Below are 22,677 nucleotides of genomic sequence, written 5' to 3'. Positions count from 1 at the left end.
CCAAAAATTAGGTCCTCCCCACACTAGGAAAATCAAATCAAACCAAAGCCCTGGGTAAGAAATACAAAGTGCTACGGAGTCTAAACTTCCTTTTTTAGAGCTGCTAACACTGGAAATGAAAAAATCCAAACACTTGGAGTCACATCAATTTACTGTGTTACAATTACTTCAGCAAAAGAAATGTTAATTTTTTTTTTCATCTTTTTTTCTTTTGGAAGAAGGGAGTGGGCTACACCCACTGTCGAGTGGAGAGAACACTTCAGTTTGTACCACACAAAACATTTCTCACTGAAAGAAATAGGAAAATCAAAATGTGCTTTTGGAGAAGCACTAAGCAACCTATGTGTGATCAATGCTGATTAAAAAGGGCCACACCTCTGAGGGGCTGAGCTTTTGGCCTTGAGCCATAGAAAACAGGAAGCTGATCAGAGAGATTAAACATAACTTGGACTCTCTCTGTAGAGAAGAAAGCTGCTTATCTGCTTGGGAAAATGGAGGCTTTTGCGGGGGACTATAGTTCACATCAAATGTAACACAAGCAACACGTACATATACTGTGTTCGAATATTATCACACAATTAATGAAAGCGTACTTCATAGAGAAATGTACCTAGCCTCTGTGTAAATGCTTTCCTGGTCTATATAAATACTTTTTTTTTCAGAAACAAAAGCAACTACCTCCAAAACAGAGTGAGTTTTTAGGCATCATCCCAGACTCTTATTATGATCAATTCGAAATTTCTGCAGACACGCAAGTAATTGAGGCAGGGGCTGGACCCAAAATTCTGGATCAGCTTCATCATTTACAAAACATAGTGCCATCATGGTAGCAAGGATGTTTTATAGTGGAGGACAGCATCTAACAGGTCAGGCCACCTTGTTTTTCACTCCAGTTAAATGTTTTCTCTATGATAAAACCTCTTTTGTGCGTATATTGTTACTTCATGCTTAAAGGGGATTTGACCATAAGTAGCACTGCTGGATCACATTCTCTTTTCAATATCATCGATATTCACATCTGAATGATTAAATCTACGATATGTTCCAATATGGGATGTGTTATTACATAACAGTGCTAAAAACTGCCTGAAGACTACTGAGCAAACCTTTAAGCAGCTTTCAAGACCCTACCTATAAAAAAAAAGTCAGAAGTATTTCATAGGCTGTTTGCAAAATGGAAGATCCTGCCTAGCTGAAATTTATTTTAAGTCACAGTAGTTGTGAAAAAGCTAAGAGCAAGAGCAGAACTGTACCAAGAAATGCTCTGACAAAAACAGTATTTTACAATAAATCCAACTTACCTCCATTCCTAGTAGTTTAAGAGCTTTTGGCTGAATATTAAAAATAGAAAAGAAAATCAGTTAGATGGGAGGGAAAATTCAAAGACCAAACAATACTAAGGAAAACACATTTTCATTTACAAATATACAGCATTTGTTATTAAACTTACTATTCAAAATAATTGTGCCAATAATGGTACAATTAATTAATCGTCTTCTTAATTGTACTTGCACGAAGGCAATGGGTTAGAAAATATTTTCCATCCTGCACTCAAGTGAATTATTTTTCTTCAGATGGAAGAGTTAAATGAATAATTCAATAATATACTGCTTTGAGAATTACAATCACCACATGGTAACAACAGCTCAAAAAAATAGTGCTTCTAAGCACACAGAGAGTAAAGATACCTACAGGAAACAGTAAAAAACATAATAGATCGTGAAACTTCTCATAATTTCCCATTTTAAAAAGCCCTCTGTTCTATTGTGAAATCTCTGTTCTACGTTTTATGTAAAAGGTTTATTTGTTCATTCCATCAGATAGTACTACACTGTATATGTACCGTATATCAGTTACAGAATACTGGGGCTTTGAGTGACCTTCTGACCATTTGTGGGGCTAGTTTCCGAGTGTGTTTCCTAGTGTGGGGCTTTCTGTAATTAGGCTAGGAAGCTTCACTTGACCTTCAAGGCTGAACCAAACAAATAAATAAGCTAATTAAGAAAACTATTCTATTTGCTTAGAACACACTTTTTAATAAAGCAAGGGCCATGCCTGATATTCTCAGGATTGGTACATGACTATGAAATGCTTTACTGAGACTACAGTGGCTTCCATATGATAAGATTTATGCTCAGAGCAGTTCTTTACAGGATGTACTGTAACGGGTTCATAGCTCTTCTGTATTCAGACTAAACTCTCTTAACTCACCCAAGTTAAGGCTACTGTTGGTTATAATTACTTGATCAATAGGCCTCGCTTGACCAAAACAGTTTATAGTTATCAGTGAGCTACAGCTTCAAGTAAGTAAATATGAAACACCACAGTTAGAAATGCTTGGATTGTAAACTGCTGAAACTGAAATAGGAGGAAATTCACCTCCAGATCAATGTATTTACCACCTTTTGGGTGCCATCCTTTAATATATATGTTTTACAGGTTCCTTATATAACTTCATTATCAGAGTTTCAACTTCGGTCTTGCAGCATTTCTTTAGAACTTAACATGTAGTGTTTCACAAAGACAAAGGAACAAAGTTATTACTTTTTACCATCAGCACAACAGCCACATCCAGAATGAATTCTTACCCTTTTTGGTCCAAATAAATTATTATAAAGAGTCCGAAAACTTTTTCGAGTATAGTTGCAGCGATAAGCTCCACCCATGAGATATTCAAGTACAAGACCAATATCTATTAGGCTGATATGATAATCTGGTGGAAGATTTCCCTACCAAAAAATAAATAAAATAAGGACTTAGGGTAAGAAAACATAACATGCATTAAATTCCCTAGCTAGACATATCATGTCATGTTTAAATTGGCACATGGGTATTATTTACAGCCATTGGATTTCAGTCTGCATATTTGTACAAAATTAATGATAACTGATTCACTTAAGGAAAAGTTTTGAGGCTAGATTTTTTTGGTTTGTTGTTGGCAGTATTTATAGTTGAGGACAAATTTTCATTCGATTTACAATTTGTCAGTGTCCATACAAGCCTGAGTTGTTTGCAAGTTGTTTGTATTGATGAAATGAAATAAATTTGTACTGATTATAATTAAACCAGTATAAAAGCATGACAATTTGATGGTGAATATAAGGCATACTTTACACTTTATGGAAACCTATATTTCATCATAATATTATCTACAGAGTTAAGACTACAACACAGAACATGATTTAAATTAATGTGCAGCCTAGAATCAAAGAAAAAGGCAGACTATAATTTCTACTGTTGCACTTAAAAACTGGATAGTGGTATTGACTTTGCTAGAACCATGAGCTGAAAATCGCTTCATTGTTCAAGCTACATCCTACAGCAATAACTGATTCTACAGCACCACTGAGCAGCTGCTATGATGAAACAACTATATCCTAAGCAAACACATCACCTCCATGTTAACCCAACCGAATCCCCGAGACTGCCGCTGAATGAGTGAGCCATGAAAATGCAATGAAAACGAGGAGAGACAGAAAGCAGAATGCACAAGAGCATTAGTAACACTTAAAAAGACAAACACTGAATGAGAAAACTGTTAAACTATGACGCAAATCAATATGAATTGCACATTAATCCAGTAATGCATAATTCCCACATCTAAACCTCCCGGGAATAAATAGGAATTTTCCTTGCAAAAGGGAATACAGCCTATTTCATATAGCTGAATTTTACTGACCAAAAGCTCCAAAACCTCCAAGAGAGCAAATACAACAACAAATCTTACAATGACCCTATTTACATATAATGAACGAATGTTAATGTAATGGAAGCAAATGAGTAACAAATGTAGGACTTGTAGCACTGAGAAACAGAACAGATTTTTCTCTCAGGTAAAAATAAGATTGATGGGAGAAAAGTAACTAAAAACCACACAAGGATACAGACAAAAGGGAACCAATTCTGTGCTCGTGAGTGGGACTTCCAGTTAACCTAGCAGGCCTTTCCTTCCACTCCTCCTTTGTAATGCTGCATTGGGAGCTTCTTGCAGAGAAGAAACAGTATCAGCTGAAATCTCAAATGATATATTACACTACTAGGAGCTTAACTTTCCTCTCCTTTGTTTTTAAATTACTAGAAATGCAGTATAACCATACTCAATTTAGACTCCCATCACTGTTTGTCACAAGTAGTAATTTAACTTTCCTTTTCTTAACAGTTACTATCTAATTTCAAATGTCTGCTTTCCCCCATGCTATGCTTGCTTTTACTGTTGACTTACATGGTTAATGTAATCATGCAAATGTAAAGTTAAGCTTACCTTTTTCACATCTCTGACCAGCAAATGCAGCGTATTTGGTGGACCCAATCTCTGAAACAAAAATCATTCATGGTCCATTAAAGCTTCAATTCTTCAGATTTTTTGCAAACACAAATGTAATTAACGATCTGGCACTGTAAGCAGAACTTTAGGCAACCATGTGCCACCACACACTGCAGAGGTGAAAAGAAGGAACTGGGCTACAATGACAAACACATGTCTACCAAGAGCTGTGTAATCCCTTTCTTATAATCCTTTATGCGGTGATTCAAGTCACAGCAGTCTGGGGTATTGTCTAAACTTGTACTTGCTGCAGGAGCCATAAAGGGACTGGAGGACTAGACTGAGGTTGTATGTTGTATGAATGCTCCCCTAGACTACCTGCCACTTAAATGATGGGAAGAAAACTAGTCTAGAAATAGTTACGTTCCTGATGAATTTGCAGAGGGTTGGGTCAGGAAGAATTTGAATAAAAAAGCATGATGTTCTATGGTTTTGGGATAAACATTTTGCTTTGCTGGGCCAGAAGGAAAAATGATACTGACTTCTGCAATGTGCTAAGAATAAAACTTGCTGTCTAAATACTTTGCCAAATTTAAATGACATCTACTGGCTTTTTACTATCTACATTAGTTCTTTCAGTGTTCTGAATGTGCACTTTAAATATATCACTATATTTACATAACAAACTGCAATAGCTTCTGAAAGCTGCTATAGGCTTATTAATTAGAAATGTGTGTATGTAGGGAAACAATAGGACACTCTATGTAGTAGCAATGGCTTCCTTTACCGCTATCCAACAGCTGTATATTGTCAGGGATCAGAGCTTTTTGGAAAAACAAGCATATCTCAGAAAGAGAAGAAGAAAAAAGATGCCCCTGTTAAATACAGTAGCAAAGATATCACAGGGCATTTTATTATTTCTGCTCACTCACAGTATTATAAAGTTCTTCCAGTCGAGGGATAGTGAGGAAGTGCTGCATGTTCACTCCATTCTCAATAAGTAGTTTCACAAAGTCCACTCGATCCAGAACCAGTGCATCCAGCATAGCCTGCTCCAGGGAATTCACCTGCATTGGAGAATGGAGAATGTGAGACTACATGAGCACAGAAGAGTTGGTTGGCCTACCACCACAAGCATTTTCATTACTTAGGACATTCCCAAGTTCCCAAACATGTTGACTAATCTGTAAGTGAAAAGGAATTTAGCAAATAACATTTTACCCATGTGCAAGCCTATACAGATGGTAGAGTTTTCCAATGAGGTCTTTGGTGGGAGGAGAGCAGTGAAAGACACCCTTAGCAATACAACTGTAGCTTTCAATCATTTTGTTTAGTATTTTTAACTAAACCAGGCATGCCATGCTTGACACACTACATGAAAGGGATTTACTTGCTCAACATGACAGGAACAAGTTAAAATTTAAGAACGCACTGTATACATTTAAAAAGATGTTGACATAATTTACCCTGACTTGCATATGTATCACCCACTCAAACTGCTGCCTCACAGAAAAAAAGGCAACGCATAGTGCTGAAAGACTCAAACCATTTGGGAAGAAGCACTTCCTTCACCAACCTAACTTTGCCTTTGGAAAATGTCGGTCAGGAAGCCTAATGGATCTTCTCTTAATATGGTCTAACGGGTTAGAATCCAGTAGGAGTGGGGAAAACCCCTTGAGCAGCAATCCCCTTGACACGTGAACTTCATTAAAGATAACAGAACAATCTAACCTATTGCAACTGGAAAATGAAGCACTTAGAAATGGGGATGTTTAAACTGCCTTTGCTGGATGCATAACATGTACAAGGAAGGATGAAGATGGTGTTCTTATTTCCTTCTGACAAGTGCAGATAAGCACTGGCTTATACTGCTGTGGTATGGCTGCAGGTGGTGCACACGGGATGAGAGAGGGATTCCTGGCTCAAACACTGAAGAGCATCTCCTGCTGATCTTGTGAGAATGTGCAAATGAGCATTCTATAGAATGAAAATGTGTATTTTCCTTCTCTCTCTGTCCCCCAGGATGGAAAAAAACCCCACAACTCTTCAACAGTTTTAATACAAATACTTTCATCTCACCCAGTTCAGGAGTTCAAGCTTTCTTGGGTCTGTTTCTTCTTCCGGCTCTTCTTTTCCTTTTCCTCCCTTTTTCTTCCCTTTTCCTTTCCCTCTGGCTGCTTTAGTCTGAGCTGCTGGAGATTTCTTTTCCTTCTCAGGAGCTGTACCATCAGGAGCTGTAAGGCTTCCTAAAGGCTGTATTTAATAATGCATTAGAAGTATTAGAAATCTAATTGATTGCCCAGTACTTCATTGAATACACTCCTATTGAACTTGCTCCTCAGTCACCACTTCTCACATGCAGCCAACTAAAAATGATAATTTCCTTAAGTATAAGGACCTTTTTGCATAGCTACCACTTTACACTTTTTTTTAAACCTGTTATGTCTAATGTAGTCAGTAACACTGAAAGTCAAAGTAGCAAAGTAGGTAGACTGTGGAGGATTTCTCTTGCAAAATAAAATCAGTGCGAGAGGACTGGGAAGTAACACTTCTCAATGTTCTGACACTTCAGTTTCTTTGCTTTCAGTGAAAGCAACAGTTGTCAAAATAAATAGCGACAAGCAGGACAAGGAGCCGGACAGAAAGAATGTTGCATGATGCCAAATAGCATCCATACTGTGGAGGCAGAAAAGAGAGGAAAGAGAGCCACTTACCGGTTCATTTACATTCCGCAGACAATATTTCTGCTTATACCTTTTCAGATGCATTTAGTCTTTGCAACATCCTTCCCCTTTCCAACTATCTACCCAAGACAGGCAGGCACACATGCAAATAACTTGACACTACTTGTCCTTGATTTGGAGGCTTAACTTGCTCCGGTTAATGCTTAGGTTATACAACCTCCATGAACATGTAAATTGGATTGCAACTATCCACACTCTGTACACAGAGCTACAGAACCAAGCCTTTAACAAGGCTTCTTTTCTGTGGTTTTGTTTGTCTTAAAAAAATGTTCTCTGCCTAGCTACCATGAATCCATTTGTAAGTCTGGACAAAACTGCAACTGCCAACTTGCAGCACTGGCTAGTCTGAAAGCAATCCTTATGAATTTGAAATGACAGTGAAGTGCAATTGGCTGATACTGTTTCCACAAATTGTTGCAGAGTATGAGACAGGCCAAAGCAGTACCTGACTTCAGTTGTTAGGTGATGCCTCTGAATCTAACCACAATAATATGGAGATTGGAACATTCCATCCAAATAAATGTTTTATAGTAATAATACTTCATCAGCTTTAGGATGATTAAATCCTCCCTGTATAAGCATTTTAATGAACCTTGAATACTGGAAACATCACATTACTATAAGTGAAAGAATAAAACAGCATATGCAGCAACATTGTTTAAATTTAATTATATGGGCTTCCAAATGAAATAAATCTCACCATTATGTATAGCGTGTTTCAGGAAAGACAACTAATTAAAAAAACAGTAATTCTTGCACTTCATTCTTACTGCCTCTTTTAGGCTGGTCTCCTCATGACACTTTATAGTAACTCAACACCACATGGCTCACACAGTAAAGCAAAAGCATCAATGCAATGAGAAATGAAAGTGGCTTAAATAGAGGATTTTAGTTACACATATAAACAAAGGTACTGCAGTGTTTCACCACTGACTTCAACTACTGTAGCATCAAACTCCAATAATTTGAGAAAGGAAATCCAATTTCAGGACCTGTCCTGGTTTCAGCTAATACAGAGTTAATTTTCTTCCTAGCAGCTGGCATAGTGCTTTGTTTTGGATTTAGGATGAGAATAATGTTGATACACACTAGTATTTCAGTTGTTGCCAAGCACTCAAGGACTTTTCAGCTTCTTATACTGGCCTGCAAACGAGAAGGCAAGGGGTGCCCAAGAAGCTGGGAGGGGACACCACCAGGACAGCTGACCCAAACGGGCCAAAGGGCTATTCCATACCATATGATGTCATGCTCCATGTATAAACCAGGGGTTGGCCAGGAAGTGGCACAGCTCAGGAATTAGCTGAGCATCAGCTCCAGGTGGTGAGCAATTGTGCTGTGCATCACTTCTTTTGTATATTCTGTTGTTGTTGTTGTTATTATTATTATTATTATCATCATCATCTTCCTTTTCTGTCCTATTAAATTGTCTTTATCTCAATCCACAAGTTTTACCTTTTCCTTTTTGATTCTCTCCCCCATCCCACTGGGCGGGGGGAGCAAGTGAACAGCTGTGCAGTTGTTTTAATTGCCTGCTGGGCTAAACCATGACAGGACATAAAGCTTTACCAAACATCTGCTTCTTAGTTCATTTGGCACAGCTCTGCCTGCCAGAGGTCTGTCTTCTGCAACGGTTTCTTCTGGTTGTCAGGATTTTGCTCCATTAATCCAAACAGAGATTTTCACGGCTATTAATGAAGTGAGCAACACAATTCCTTCTAAGCAGCTCCGTGAATTTCCTTGCCGCATACTTTCATAGGTAGCTGGGGACCCTGCCCACTGCTAGCGCATGTCAGTGACACAGACAGTCAGAAGTCTAGGCAACGCTAGTGCATCACACAAGTTCACCAGGTGTGACCAGGGCTGCTATTGTTCAGCTGTATGTAAGGCCGCAGATTGTTTCCAGTAAATGCCTTTTTTTTTTTTTTTTGCTTTCAAATCCCACAAGGAATCTTAAGTAAGGTTATTCTTCTGCTTGTCATGAAGTTGATTTTCTTTCTTTCACAGAGTTTAAATTATTGCTAAATATTTGCAAATGGCAGTATAAGGAAATTTCAAAACAAATAGGTCATCCTACAACAGTTCGGCATAAACCAGAATTCAATACTGTTTCTCCTTCCAATAAAATTCAAGGTGTGAATATTCCACCACTTATTTTAAACTGTTAACATGACTAGGGAAACTTTGTCTTACTGGCCAGTGGTGTCCAAAGACAAAGATTTGGCTGCGTGCAATGTCTACACGATTCCAGGCCAAAGCCAAGCTGAGCTGGTCTGGAGCAGATGCATTGGTACCTAAAGAGAAACACACAGATGTTTAGTATTTCATGCATAATGAAACAAAATTGGAACAAACTTCTGTAATTCACTTCTCCAAGAACAAGAAAACAGCAAGCCTGACTCCATATCATACTACCATTAGAATAATTGTACCACAAAGCAGTGGATTCATCAAATCAATTTATAGCATCTTCCATGTAACCCCATAATCCTAATTTCAAAAGGATTAACCAGATTCTCTCCCTTTTTTCCTTAAAGCTTCCACATTGACTTTATGTTCTGATTCTAAAGATAGACATTTAACTGTTCTAAAAGACTCCTCACAGTTCCTCTGGCTGATGCTCTAGATATGAGTACAGTAATTCCTCTCTTTATTTCTTAGCTTTGGCGACTCCAGTGATCCCATATTGAGCCCATATCAACTACCACACACCTGCAGACAGAAAACAGTTGTTTCAGCAAACATAACAAACTCCAAATAAATGTGGAACTGGTCCTAAATTTTGCCCTAAGGCAAAATCTGAGATCTGGAGAAATCCAGATAGTATTTTAATTTTCCCACCTTTTTTCTAACTTTATTAATATATGCTAGAACTGCAATAAAATGTGTTGAAATATCAGTAGTATAGTAGATGCAGTCCCATCCCAGGCTTTCAGGTGAGGAAAGCCACACAAAACTTTCAATCTCGATTTTATGCTTCAAGCTAATTGGAACCTTAAGCCAAGCATGTTCAGGTTACTTGTTAGAATCCAAGTGAATAAATCAAAGACTTAAACATCAAGAGTGAACCTCAGACAGTGTATAGGATTGTCTTCTTGGGATCAATTTGTGCATCCTTCCTAATTGCTTGCAAAACCCACCTTTGAGGAGAGCAGTTAAGATAGACATCTCAATGTCCTGCTGCCCTTCAGATCCCATGCGGAACACAGTAATCTAAAGGATGGCATAAAACCAAACACACAAAATTACAACACATGAAAGAGAGAGACTAAACATGTAGATAGAAATAAGAGCAAAACAGTGAAGCTTTTTTATTTTCTAAGACTTGAGATTCTTCAAAAAGTACAGTTCCGCTAATTTTTTTTTTTAAATTTAATTTTCACAAAAGCATTTAATTAAATCCTTTCAATAAAGTTATCCTAAAATATCCCTGCATTGGTAAATGTGACAAGCTTGATGAAATTCTTCACCAAACCCGTGATTTTTGAAAAGTGGTGACAAAACTGCCATGCCAAACTGATTGGTTTTTGACAGTTCTATTACTTTCCAGTGGTAATGGAAATGCCAGCTTGGAAATGAAAATGCTAGTTACCAGATAAGATTTTATATAATCAGCTGGGCATGCTAGTAATACTTCTGAACACATAAGAAAAAAGCATGGATGGGTGTTTATTTGATAGCAGTACAGAGCTGCATTGCTAGAAAATACAGCATTTGCCATACTCTGTGCGCAGTGGTATTTGCAGCTGGATCAATCCTTAGAGAATTTAGTTCTGGCAAAGGTATTTAAATGTTGCTAAAAATAATTCAGAATTGCATAATCTGGCTTTTATGAACCCAAGAACTAAGTAGTATCAAAATCTGATCAAAAATCAAGGAACGGAGATAAAACTAAAATGGACCTTCTCTTCTTGCAGAAATCCCTCCCACACTAAAGGGAATTCAGCATCAAATGCAATGAACCTTGGAGTGAAAAGCACTGGAGAGGACAGAGAAAGAAGGGAAACACAATTAGGAGAAGAGACTTCTATGATACTGTATAGGAGGTGGTAAACCACTTATTGCCATTTAAGTACTTAGTTGTTATCTTGAAATGTATAGATATGCAAGCAAGCACTTCCTTGGCAGCTGAGATCATTATAAAGAAAAGTCAGAGGCATGAGCCAATGCCCAGCATAATCTCTGGAAAAAAGGCCAGCTTTTTGGAGACTGTGGAGAATATGAAACTGGTAGGAAGTCTGCAAACCACCTGGCGACCGCTTGACACAGATTCCTATCCCAATCCTATGTCATTTCTATTGTCATAGGACACTTTCCTGAAAGGCATTGACACTGGCTTTGTAGATTAACCCTGAGAGCCACTGATTGTGTTTTTTCATGTGTTCCTTGTCTCAGTCAAAATCCCCAAACTTCACTGAATGTTTTATACGAGCTTTCACCTGTGAAAGGCTAGGCTCCTATGGGCATGTCTATGACAGAGAATATACGACAGTACAGCTGGCATTATACTTTAAGAAATAATTTTACTTAACATTTGAAAAATTTCAAAACCAGTTTTAGTGTCCATCTTTCCAAAGCAGGAGAAAGAAAAAATAACAAACTCCTTCATAACATAAACTATGTTCCAAATTCTTTACTAGCCTTCTTTCTACTGATTTGAGACTTAAGAAGTGTTGAAAAGTAGAACAGGACATCTCAGAGAATCACAGTTCATTCAGTGAATATGATGAACTGGATTTCTGGAGGGTTGTTGTGCTCCTCTTTGTTCCTTGACTGGAACATCAGGGATAATTCTAATCTGATATACACTCATTTCCAGTGTTTCATTGCTCAAGAGTAATGTAAAAATAATGCCTTCATGGGTAGTCTGATCACTGGAAGCAGCCTGTATAAAAAGAGAACTAGCACAAAGCTTGAGGTACAAACTTGAGGAAGTTTCCTTGCATTATGATTAGTACCATTGTGCTGAGTTCAGCTCTGTATCTCATTACTCTAAGTGGCGATCAAGTGGTATCTTTCTTGTGTTAGTCCTTCACTCACTACTAACATCAAGTCAATATAAAACCACACAACAGAAAAGATGGAACCAGAAGCGTGCCTGTGCAGGGTAGTGACAGCTCGAGCAAAAAATGGTGGGACTGTTCATGTTCTGATCTGTGTGTGTAAATCAGGTCAAATTTTAGACAATTTGATTCAGATCTTGCACAAAAGCTATTACTGAAGAATCGATGGCACTTACACAAGTAACATATAGGGACTCCTCCCCTTGTTCACAACAATGCACCTGACCTTAAGCTCAAACTAAACCAATGCGCCAATTCTGAAGTAAATATGTCAGGATTTAGGCTTAGAAAACTAAAAATTACATTGTATTCATTTTCTTGGCTTCAAATCTGAGACTGGAAATGCAAACACTGGCAGGTACTACATGCACTATTGCCATGGCAAGTAACAAGCAAACACTCCAGGAAAAAGACTTTTTTCCCCCTTCCACCATACTTCTCAGGGTTCTAGAGCAGGATTTATTATTTCTCATTGAACAACTAGACAATTACTTCCAGAAATCAAAAGAACACTCCCTACTGAAAATAGTAAGCACTGTAAGGAATGCTCCATTCAGTTTATTGTTTATTTAAAATTTTAAGAAAAAAGTTTCACATCATCCATTGGAGATAGTATTAAAGTTGGGAAGACCAGAGTTTAAAGTTTATCTCCAAGCTGACCAAAGACAGAAAGTGTGGGCTCTGTGGAAGGAAAACATGCTTCCTTTTAAGGGAGCACGAAACACCATTTTCCAAGAACTTAGGAAAAAGTCCCTCTTTTCTCAGCCTCATGAGAAAAGTTTCATCTGTCATTCAAATTGTTTCTTTATACCTGCTCCTGTTATAGGTGTCACTTCCTCAGTGAAGTTAGGAAGAAAATTAACTTTATCCTAGCCGAAACCAGGACCCTTAGTGCTACAGTTAGGCATCCTGAAGAATGAAACTGCCCCACAGTTCATACTTAAATTCAATGGCAGTTTATCTGATTCCCTACACACAGTCTGAGGAGAAAGTTGCGGTAGTTCTCGCTTGTTTCTATCTAATAGAAATATGCAACATTAGCAAAACAGATAAAAATATCAGCCATACCAGTTCCAGCTGTAACTAAAAAAACACGAAAAAATCCATCAGACCGTTCATCTGCTATTAAAACAGCTGCTTAGGATTTGTATGAAAGAATGAAATGGAATTATACCAGGACTCAAGGGAGAGGTCATATTTAAAAAATTCACTAAGACAATTAGTTAAAAGAAAACACTCAAAGATTCATTTTGCCTGCACAGGCACAGTGAACACAATTTCAAGACACTGTTCACGGACAACAGATGTGAATGTTAAAGATTTTCTTTTCCTAAGCACACTTTTCTCTGCAGCTGAGATATGGCAGACAGGCAGGAACCTGACCGAGTGGTGCAGTACATAGAAGAGGCCTGCAACAAGCCAGGATCAGGCAAGGCTGGGATCTTCAAGAATCCTTATTGTTCCAATTTCTTTTGAAAGAATGGAATAGTCCCCTTTACTGGAATGAAAGGCTGTTAAAAAGTAACTTTACCAGAAGACCAAAACTGTGCTGACGCACTCTGAATGCTTATTGCTCCTAGGAAACCTTTCTTCAATTATCTTTCCTCTACTTTCTGCAACTGATCCTGGGTTTAGTCCATTTATCTCAGTGTCTTAGTCTGCCTTGCAGAAGTCCATGCAAAAAAACTCCCATCATCTTACACAAGAGAAAAATCTGAAATTGGTTTTAGAGGCCTTCCAGAAGACAAAGTCCCCTTCTTGGCCTATGCTTATGAATGAATGATTGTGTATACTTACAGAGCTATATGGAAAGAAAGAAAGGGAAAAAAAAAGGTTTAAACTGTAACCCTGGGAGAATGCCACTTGAAAGTACTCTATAGAGTTTGGTCACAGAAATTATCTTGTGAACTACTTTTAGGACACTTACAAGTTCTTTTTTTTTCATGCACTCCATAAGAATGATGAACAGTTGATGAGCTTGATTCCTGTTGTAGTTAAAGGTTTTCTGGATGGTAACTAGAAGCTGGTCCCTAAGGGATTCACTTATTATCCTAAATGAAAAATGAGACATAAAAGAAGATATTGCCAGAATTAACATGTATTCAGAAAGCCTGCTGTTTTTCATCCACCAGTACGACAACTTCATTTTGAAAATAAATGAAAACGCACAGCATCTTTGCATTCAGTACAGGTAAGGAGTTCATGAACAGTTAACAGTAATCAGGAAAATTCATACCCAGACTGGCTCTTATGCATCTCAGTACCTCAACATTGATTTAAAAACTGGCAGAGAACTTGAACTATCCTTGAATATAACACAGGTAGCTCTTACTCCTGTTTTATATTATAGGTACAACTTAGTTAAGAAGTTAAATCTTCAGGATTTCAGCAGTACACCTTACTGGATCCCGACCTTTTCCTCTAAATGTTGAAAGGCCCTTTGCATATAGCTAAAAAACCAAAACTATTTCACAGTACTGATATGTCACCTTGGTTATCCTCTTAAACAGAGGATTTAAATTGCTAGCGTATCTGAAAACTCTTAATACACAACTGAGAAAGAAACAAACCAAAAGATGACTAAAGAAATTAGATTGATATGATTCCAGAAAGGTCAGAAATGTTTCATTTTTTAAAGCAATCTGAAACAGAGCCCTTCAATCTTCATTTATTTCCTAATAAAACACATGTATTTTCAGATGATGGCAAACATTACCAGCAGGCATTCAAAGCAGTGAGACAGCTGAGCCTGCCAACTGCAGTAAAATTCAAAGTTTACTGTGACAAAATCATCCTTTTAGACAGCAGGGCCGACAAAAACTTATCATTACAGACCTGCCTTACCAGTAGAACACATTTATCTCATCATAATTACTGGAGAGGAAAATTGGATGCTGCATCATATGCACTGGGAGAGAAAGTCATGCAGTTAGCAGATCTCAGACAGACTGATCCTGATAAGCTCTTTCAATTACCTGTGAGCTGATACAAAGGATGAATGAGAAAGCGGGGGAAAAAAAATAAAAAGGAGAGGTCGATCTAAGCTAAGGATGCTTGGTCGACAGAACGGAAAAGAAAGTTGCTGAATCATACATACTGTTTGTAGGATAAAATATGTAGTATGTGTAAACATAAAAAAAATCCAGTATCTGAGTGGCTCTCTCAATTCAACAAATAACATCTGCACTGCTTGACAATACTAGTTGTCTGCTTAATACTTAATCCAAGCTAAGCTCCAACTTCAGTCAAGGAAACAGGCTATTTCTTCAGTGCAAGATGGTGTGCCATACCCTAATCAGACAATATACTAGGTTTTTGCCTGAATCTAGCTACTAAAGAAAATCCTGATATTAACAATGACAATAGGGAAATGTATGTTATTTGACTGGGAGAAGCAATATTTTAAACTAAAAATGCAACACTCCTTCCACTTGGAGTATTTGTCAGGACAGATCTTTTACTCTGCAGAGCAGATGAGCTTTATGCTGCTCATACAGGCTTTGTATCTTCTTTAAACTAACCATACTTTCTATCAACCAAAGGAGCAGACAACTAACTATCAAAATAACAGATTCCAGAAAACTTTGGATTTGTAGTGGCTTTTACAGATTCATTTGGGGAATGGACAGGAGGGCTGTGGAGCAGAATGCTCCAGACAACATCTTCCACTCTGCTCATGACATCAGGCAGCACTGCCCTGAAGAACCACCACAGATGCAAAAAATAGTGAGAATGGAAGGAAGCCTAACATTTTTTCAACTGGTCTGGCATTCTTGGAGAATACAGCTCATTCACACACCACACTAGAATCAGGCAGCGCAAATTTTGCAAACACATACACTAATTAACCTCAGCCCTGGACTGAGAAAGAGAGTAGTTATTTGGAATCACTTCTTCCTTGCTTAACACGCCCAACCCAGCACCAAGTATAGTGCAGCAAACTTTGGTGGAGCTTGTATGACAGTGTGCTGCACTGAGAGCAAGCTTATTTCAATAGACCATCAAAGACACTCCAAGTGGTAACAATTTCTACCCATTAATGCCAGGGCTAATATCAAACACGCAACAAAATTTGACTGACAGTTGAATGCCTGTCAGTAGTATTTTGTCCTTGAGGTGTTTTTTTATGAAGCTTTAATGAAAGCAAGGCATACAGTCCTAATTGTCCTCCCAAGCAAGACGCAGCTTTGGTGAATATCTCAAAATCTTACCCTCCTTCTTCTGAATACTTGTGTGCAAATGACAGAATATCTGATGCTCGTCCGCTACCATCACATATCACAACAGGGAGAGGGGGTTCTTCTCGTAGACACTCTAAGACGATGGAGATCACGTTGGGACCCCCTTCCACTATGAGCCCAACTACAGGAACACCTTGTCCTAGCCCTGCAAAAAACAGAAGAAGAGAAACAAAAAAAAAGAAGTGTCATTGAAACTTAGTTTAAGAGGTTGAGATACTGTAAGTGGATGTGATTTCTGTGTTACAGCATCACTTCAAACCTGAGCAGTTAGGAAAAAATGATGACCATTTCATGGCCAACACAAGGAAAAATGTCCATATGCCATTTCATAGCCCCAGAAGGAAAACAGTAAGATGTCTCTCTGCCCTTGCTTTTGCATCAGCTCCATGCTGATAATTTATTCACTCAGTGTTGGTCAACTGTTTGTAATCTCTTTTGACAGACACCATGTACAGATAAAACAGCTAACATGATTCTCCTATTACTTCATTAGCTTCACTGTTACTTGGATGGCTCCCAGCTACTGTGTCTTTGATGCTTTAACTCTTCATTGGTTACCTACAGGAAGTCTTCAGTAAGGTGACGTATACCTATGCTTTCTCCTAAGATAAAAAATATGAAATTAGTGTCTTTATCATGAGGCTGAAATGGCTGGCCGATGGAAGAGACGACAGCTGAGCATCCCTTTGCTGTCCCTGCCTCACTGTGATCTCCAGGCATAGGATGACAAAGGGAAGCCCACAGGTCACATGGTCTCAAGTAGCCTTGGTCACAAGATACTGAGGGGAAATGAAGGACAAAACATTACCTGAAGGCTGACTAATCCCGCTATTATAAGCATTTGAATTCAGTTCTTAATCTGTAAAAAGACGAGAGCTTTATAAAGAAGATGCACTTTTTTGTACACCTAGGAACATGTATTCAACCTTCATTCCTTTCTGAAGAACAGGAACACCACGCACAATAACAGCAGAAGCTTCCTGACATCCTCCTGTCAGTATACCCCAGCTCTGATAAGGAGGAGTCACAGAGCATGGGCTGGCCTATGCGTCCATGAAATCCTTAGCGATTCCTGTGGAGATTTCCCGAAGAGGTGCCTGTGCTTGAAGCGATTAAAAAGAAATAAAACAACTCCCTGTATGTTGTTACTAGTAGGTGTACTGCAGCCCTTCACAGAATTCTTAATTCCTATGTGCATTCCCAACTTTGCCCCTCTCATGACAAAAACCACCAAACAGTACTTAAATCAGAACCAATATCCCCAGCGGTATTAAAAGAAATGATACAGAACATCTTGCCTCTGGGCCCTGACTTCTTATCTTCCAAGCCAGTGCTCCCTTTTACAATGTTACAACTCTCCCAGCACTTCTGCAGAAGACAAAGATGAAAAAAGCACAGCTAACCTTAGCTATTTCTAATGTCTGTGGGCAACAGTGCATGACACTGTCTCCACACTCAAAGGCAAGGGGCATCATTTTGGTGAGTTCAGTTTCTTAAGCTTACTGTAGGCAAAAAGCAGTACTTAAAGACTTTCCAGAATGTTTAGATTATCTTGTGGCTGATCTCCAACTGTGCCTTTCAGCTTTACCTGGCACTCTACTTCATTTTTCTGCTCTACCCATAAGAACACTTAAACCTTATTAGAAACTTTTGTTGAGTTCAATGCAATTGTCATTCTGAATGTTTGTTTTTTTCTTATTTATACAGGCCTACACAGGTTACAACGGCATCTGTAAGAAGTCAGAAAAGCAACCAGTAGATCTTATGTCTATTCTCCAGTAGTTCTTACTTGAAGTGTGGATTCAAACACTATTATCTTTTTTTGGACCATTTTTAGTTAGGTTGTTGTTGTGGATTGTTTGTTTACAGTTGCTGGAAAACCAGAGCTACTAAAATTTTTTAGTTATTGAATCTTTTAAAAAAGGGTTTTTTTCTACAAAAATGTTAATGAAAAATTTCTTTTAAAATAATTTTTTTTAAGTAATGACAAAAAGAATTCTAGAAAGTTGTTTTAGAGAGACTGTAACAACTGGCAGAAATTTTAAAACTGTACAAAACTCTAAAAATGAAGCACTGATGTGAAATTAGCTTGAAAATGGCTTAATTAAAAATCAAAATCTCAGCTGAGTTTATCTGGAAGATCAAAGAATTTTGAGTGTGATATTTCAAATGAAACAAATTCATATAAAAGAGAAAATAAAATGTTAGTATGAACATTTGGAGTCAGAAACCACTGAGCTGCACAGAATTCCTGCAAACAGGAACTGTACAAAATCATCCCATTCTGTGTATTTACTGATGCTTATGAATTCAAGCTAGAAGTGCACAAATTCTTTACATTTTCCTTTCCTTAAATTTTTACTGCTTTGAAGCTTCTCCTTGCTATTATTTATCAATGTTTCTTCCTCCTTTTACGCAATCCTTACTTTTCTGGGTTTTTTGTGCTGTTAGATGTGGGCTCTTTCACCACTTATCAGAGAGCGTATGGTCTAGTTTAGTCACACAGTTCTGATCAAATTCCTCCTAGAAGGAGCTGGAAGAAGCATTTAATCTCAGTACCTTGAAGTATTTCAAGCCCTTCTTCCCTCCCTTCCTTTAAGATGTTATATTTACAGTTTGCCCCACTGTACTTACGTGTGTTAATTTTCTGGAGGGAAATGTGTTTTTCCAACTGACGTCGTAACTTTACTTCAGCTCCATATTTACCTAGCGTACCATTGTCTGCCAGAATGAAGTGGGTATGGGAACTGTTGAGCACAGAGAGCTTACTTAGAGGGTTTGACATTGTTTGGTAAACCCGTGTTACCTGTGTATTAAAAGGATAGATGCACCTAGATTAGAGCTAAGAACTAAATGTGAAAATCCCCCACACTGCCCAACAGAAGCACACGCCTTATGAGGAAACAAATCAACCAGACCTTTATAACCAAAAATAGAGGACAATTAAAAATGGAGCTTGCTTTTACATTCAACACTTGAACTCTTCACAGCAGTGTCTTCTTTGGAGGATGATAGTCACATCTGTGCACTCTCCTGCGTGTTCCCCTAAGCTCATTAACATACTCTACTTGATCACACACTGTGTTACATAATCCTCTTACTGCATTAGAAAATACATTCTCATTTGGAGTTCCTAGTAATTAATATGCCACCGCAGAGTACCCATCTACAATAAATGCCAGTCTTGTGCACATAAAGGCCCTAACATGATTTATAGAGGTCTCGGTATGCCACACTGAAGTTAGGACCTAAAACTCTGTCACCACAGAGAGGTGTCTACTATTGAAAGCAATGGAAACCTCACTAGCTCCATATTTACTTTGAGGTCATATATGACAACCCGACAAATATATTTAAACAACAGCTTTTCTTCAAGAAATTGTTCAATTTCAGCTCTTAGGCATGCTTTAGAAACAATGAAAATACAAATACTCCAAAAAGATGAACAGTGTATTTTGTTACACAGCTGACATTGCTAATTACATGGGAGTTTCCTTAAAGACTTACATCTTTTCCTATCAGATCTTCCTTGTTTTCTACAATGCCCCACGGTGCAATTCCTATGGCACATATTCGTCCTCTGGATTTGGAAGAATGATCTTTCAAGGCATCTCCCACATGACGAATGACACCTACAGGTACAATTCATTTAATTCATTCTTGGCACTTTTGAGAGATCGCTAAACAACAGAATTTTCTTGCCTCTCACGGAGCTCCCTGCTTTTCCGGATTGCTTTCACTACTAAACTGGTATCTCTACTTTATAATAGAACATGCAATGCAGACAAACCCATGCTTTTATTTTGTAATAGTTCTGTGTAAATCCTATTGCCTTTTCACATCCTTGTTCTGAATTCAATGAAGTCTTTGAAAGACTTACCCAGTTACTTAACTTGCCACAGTGTAATCTGTACCATTGTCTGGAATTATATTATTCCTTGTACACAATGCTAAACACATATGGAATGCTATCACTGGGGTCTGAGCAAGCAAAAAAACCCCAACCCTATAGTGAACTAAGAAATATTTTTTCACTTAAAAATTATTCTGAATAGCAATCATCACCTTCCCTTTGGTTGTAAAACCAAAGTCAAAGGAATACTTTCTTATCTTACATAGTTTTCTGAGAAATAACTTGATATAAAGATTTATTTCAGCTAAATAAAGATATTGTTAACATAAATGAAATTACTTAGAAACCAACTGGTCTCAAAAAGGAACAATATATAGGGAATCATCAAAACAGCTATTTTTCAACATGTCTTTCAAATTTTGGACATCATATCAGACACTGCTTTTTTGACAGAATGTAGGAACAGTGCCAAAAACCTCCTGGTGGAGTTATGTGGAGTTGCTGTACCACTGATGTTTTAGATATGGTTAAAAAGGAAACACAGAAACATAAAACTGATTGAGGTGGCCAGAGACTGGAGGAAAATGCAAACAGGAGATTGTAATATCTTCCAGTAGAGACATTTACAACCGACTTCATGTTTGAGTTTCAAGATTGCTAATTTACAGTTATTCATTTCAGAACAAATACTTTATATAATTACAAGACAGAGAGTGCGCATGTGTGGTGGTGGGTGATCCCACGGAGACAGTGACTTAGGGACACGGCATTTAAGGTGGATTATCAATAGATCACTAACTCTCAGAGAGATCACACAGCCTAAAGGCTCAGTCCTTGGCTGCATGAACAGGAAAGTGTCAAATGGAAGCAGAAAGGCTGTTTTACTTCAAAGATTAAAAGCTTCATCAAGCACTGTCTCAAAAATTGCAACATCCAAAATTCAAGAAGGCTGTTTAAAAAAATAGAGTTCAAAGCAGAGGCGTGATAATGACTGAAGGACTGGAAAACATGCTTAGCATGAGAGTTTTATGCAGCTCAGTCTGTGCACTTTGACAAAGTGCTGTGTATGAAAACATGCTCAGGAAATACACTTTTAGTAACAGAAAGATCTTTGTATATCTTTATGTATTATAACTAGTGGTAGCTTCCTTGCTACTGAAACCAAGGATGAAGACATTTTTCAGGGGAAACACCGAGTAATGCAAATCGATATTGACCCAGGAAAATCTTATGGTCTGGACTGGGTAGGAGATTAACATAAATGATTACAATGCTCCTTGTTTGGTCTGGTGGTTAATGACTCACTCATGTAGACTTAAATCTTCTGCCTGTGGGAAAGATTAGTGAATAAACGTCATTGAATTCTTAAGTAAACTAAAAGAGCTGGTAATTGCTTACCTGTACTAACACCTCCAGTGAAAATCCAAGCGCCTGTGGTCATGGCAGCCTTTATCAGACCTTTTCCAAACACTTGCTTTAATTTAGGTTGCATTTCAAAGTTCTGGAGGCCTCCATGGACAGAGATTAAGAGTTTGGGCAGTTCCAGTTGCCAGTCTTTCACCATGAGATGCAGCAGAGAATCTGGTTTAGTGTCATATGACACGCGGATATACTGCAAAGAGCAACGTGTAATATTATTGCTCCATCTGCTCTGTAAATTGCCTATTGACTGAGCAAAGAATGGTTATATTAAGCCTTCCATCTTGAAGAAAGAGTTTTACAATTTTAAGCACCACATTATTAAATTCCTCTGCTGCTTATGAATAGAAAAAAAACCAAGTTGAAACCTTTCACTTTGCTATTGAGAATTTACCATTCACTTAATGAATTTTTAAAAGCTCCATTTTCACTCTTCACCTGCAAAACTGACTGCAATCAAGCAATCCTAAACTCTTATTACAAATCTGCATTGTTAGAAGCCACCAATTTAAATGATTGGAAGGTGGTTTGTATTGTTCCTAAAACCTCTGGTTTGACTGCCAAATAGAAGCAATAACCTTCATAAGAAATAGGAGGCTTATGTTACCTTTTATCCCATTCACTATTGATGTACATATTTCTGCCTCTGAAGCAATGATTTGTATTCTTCTCAGTTTAGCTCCACCATTGTGATTTCTTTTCAAACTACGACTCTATCAAAGAAAACTATGAAATAAACTCGTGTTTATTTCTGCTTTAAAAACAAACAAACCACCACTAACAAAACCCACCAACCTCTCCCATACTTTCTGGAGAAGTTTTTGCAGTGTGGTTGCCTTAGGTGGCAGTCTCACAAATCTAATCTAATTTAGCCCACAAATTTAATACAAACAGATGGAATCTTGGGCTTTAATGCATGCAGCTGCCTCCTTAGCTGATATTTACTGGCAGTAACTTCAATGAAAATGTTTCATCAAGATATTATAAGGGATTTATTAAGTAGGTATTATATTTCTCTTGCCTTTTCTCTTTCTCATTTTGAGCATCTTGTCCACACCTTTCTGAGACAGCAGAGACCTCCTTCGATTTCAATGAA

The 22,677-nt window shown here is 37.9% G+C and overlaps 1 protein-coding gene across 1 annotated transcript in view; it reads right to left on the bottom strand.

Moving 5' to 3' along the window:
- TRPM1 (transient receptor potential cation channel subfamily M member 1) overlaps window positions 1-22,677 on the bottom strand; it is a 111,248-nt gene that overhangs the window by 22,742 nt on the left and 65,829 nt on the right. The window contains exons 7-18 of the mRNA XM_054837419.1: window positions 21,561-21,774; window positions 19,817-19,941; window positions 18,944-19,115; window positions 16,280-16,454; window positions 13,996-14,119; window positions 10,146-10,218; window positions 9,199-9,299; window positions 6,344-6,517; window positions 5,197-5,331; window positions 4,262-4,312; window positions 2,589-2,729; window positions 1,302-1,331 (exon numbers count right to left, since the gene is read on the bottom strand). Coding sequence (XP_054693394.1) covers window positions 1,302-1,331; window positions 2,589-2,729; window positions 4,262-4,312; window positions 5,197-5,331; window positions 6,344-6,517; window positions 9,199-9,299; window positions 10,146-10,218; window positions 13,996-14,119; window positions 16,280-16,454; window positions 18,944-19,115; window positions 19,817-19,941; window positions 21,561-21,774 — 1,515 coding nt within the window. The remainder of the gene's footprint in view (window positions 1-1,301; window positions 1,332-2,588; window positions 2,730-4,261; window positions 4,313-5,196; window positions 5,332-6,343; window positions 6,518-9,198; window positions 9,300-10,145; window positions 10,219-13,995; window positions 14,120-16,279; window positions 16,455-18,943; window positions 19,116-19,816; window positions 19,942-21,560; window positions 21,775-22,677) is intronic.

This window comes from Grus americana, chromosome 10 (assembly GCF_028858705.1).
Source record: "Grus americana isolate bGruAme1 chromosome 10, bGruAme1.mat, whole genome shotgun sequence".
NCBI lineage: Eukaryota > Metazoa > Chordata > Aves > Gruiformes > Gruidae > Grus > Grus americana.
The sequence above is the reverse complement of the archived record's forward strand: the minus strand, read 5'-3'. Positions and strand labels throughout refer to the sequence as shown.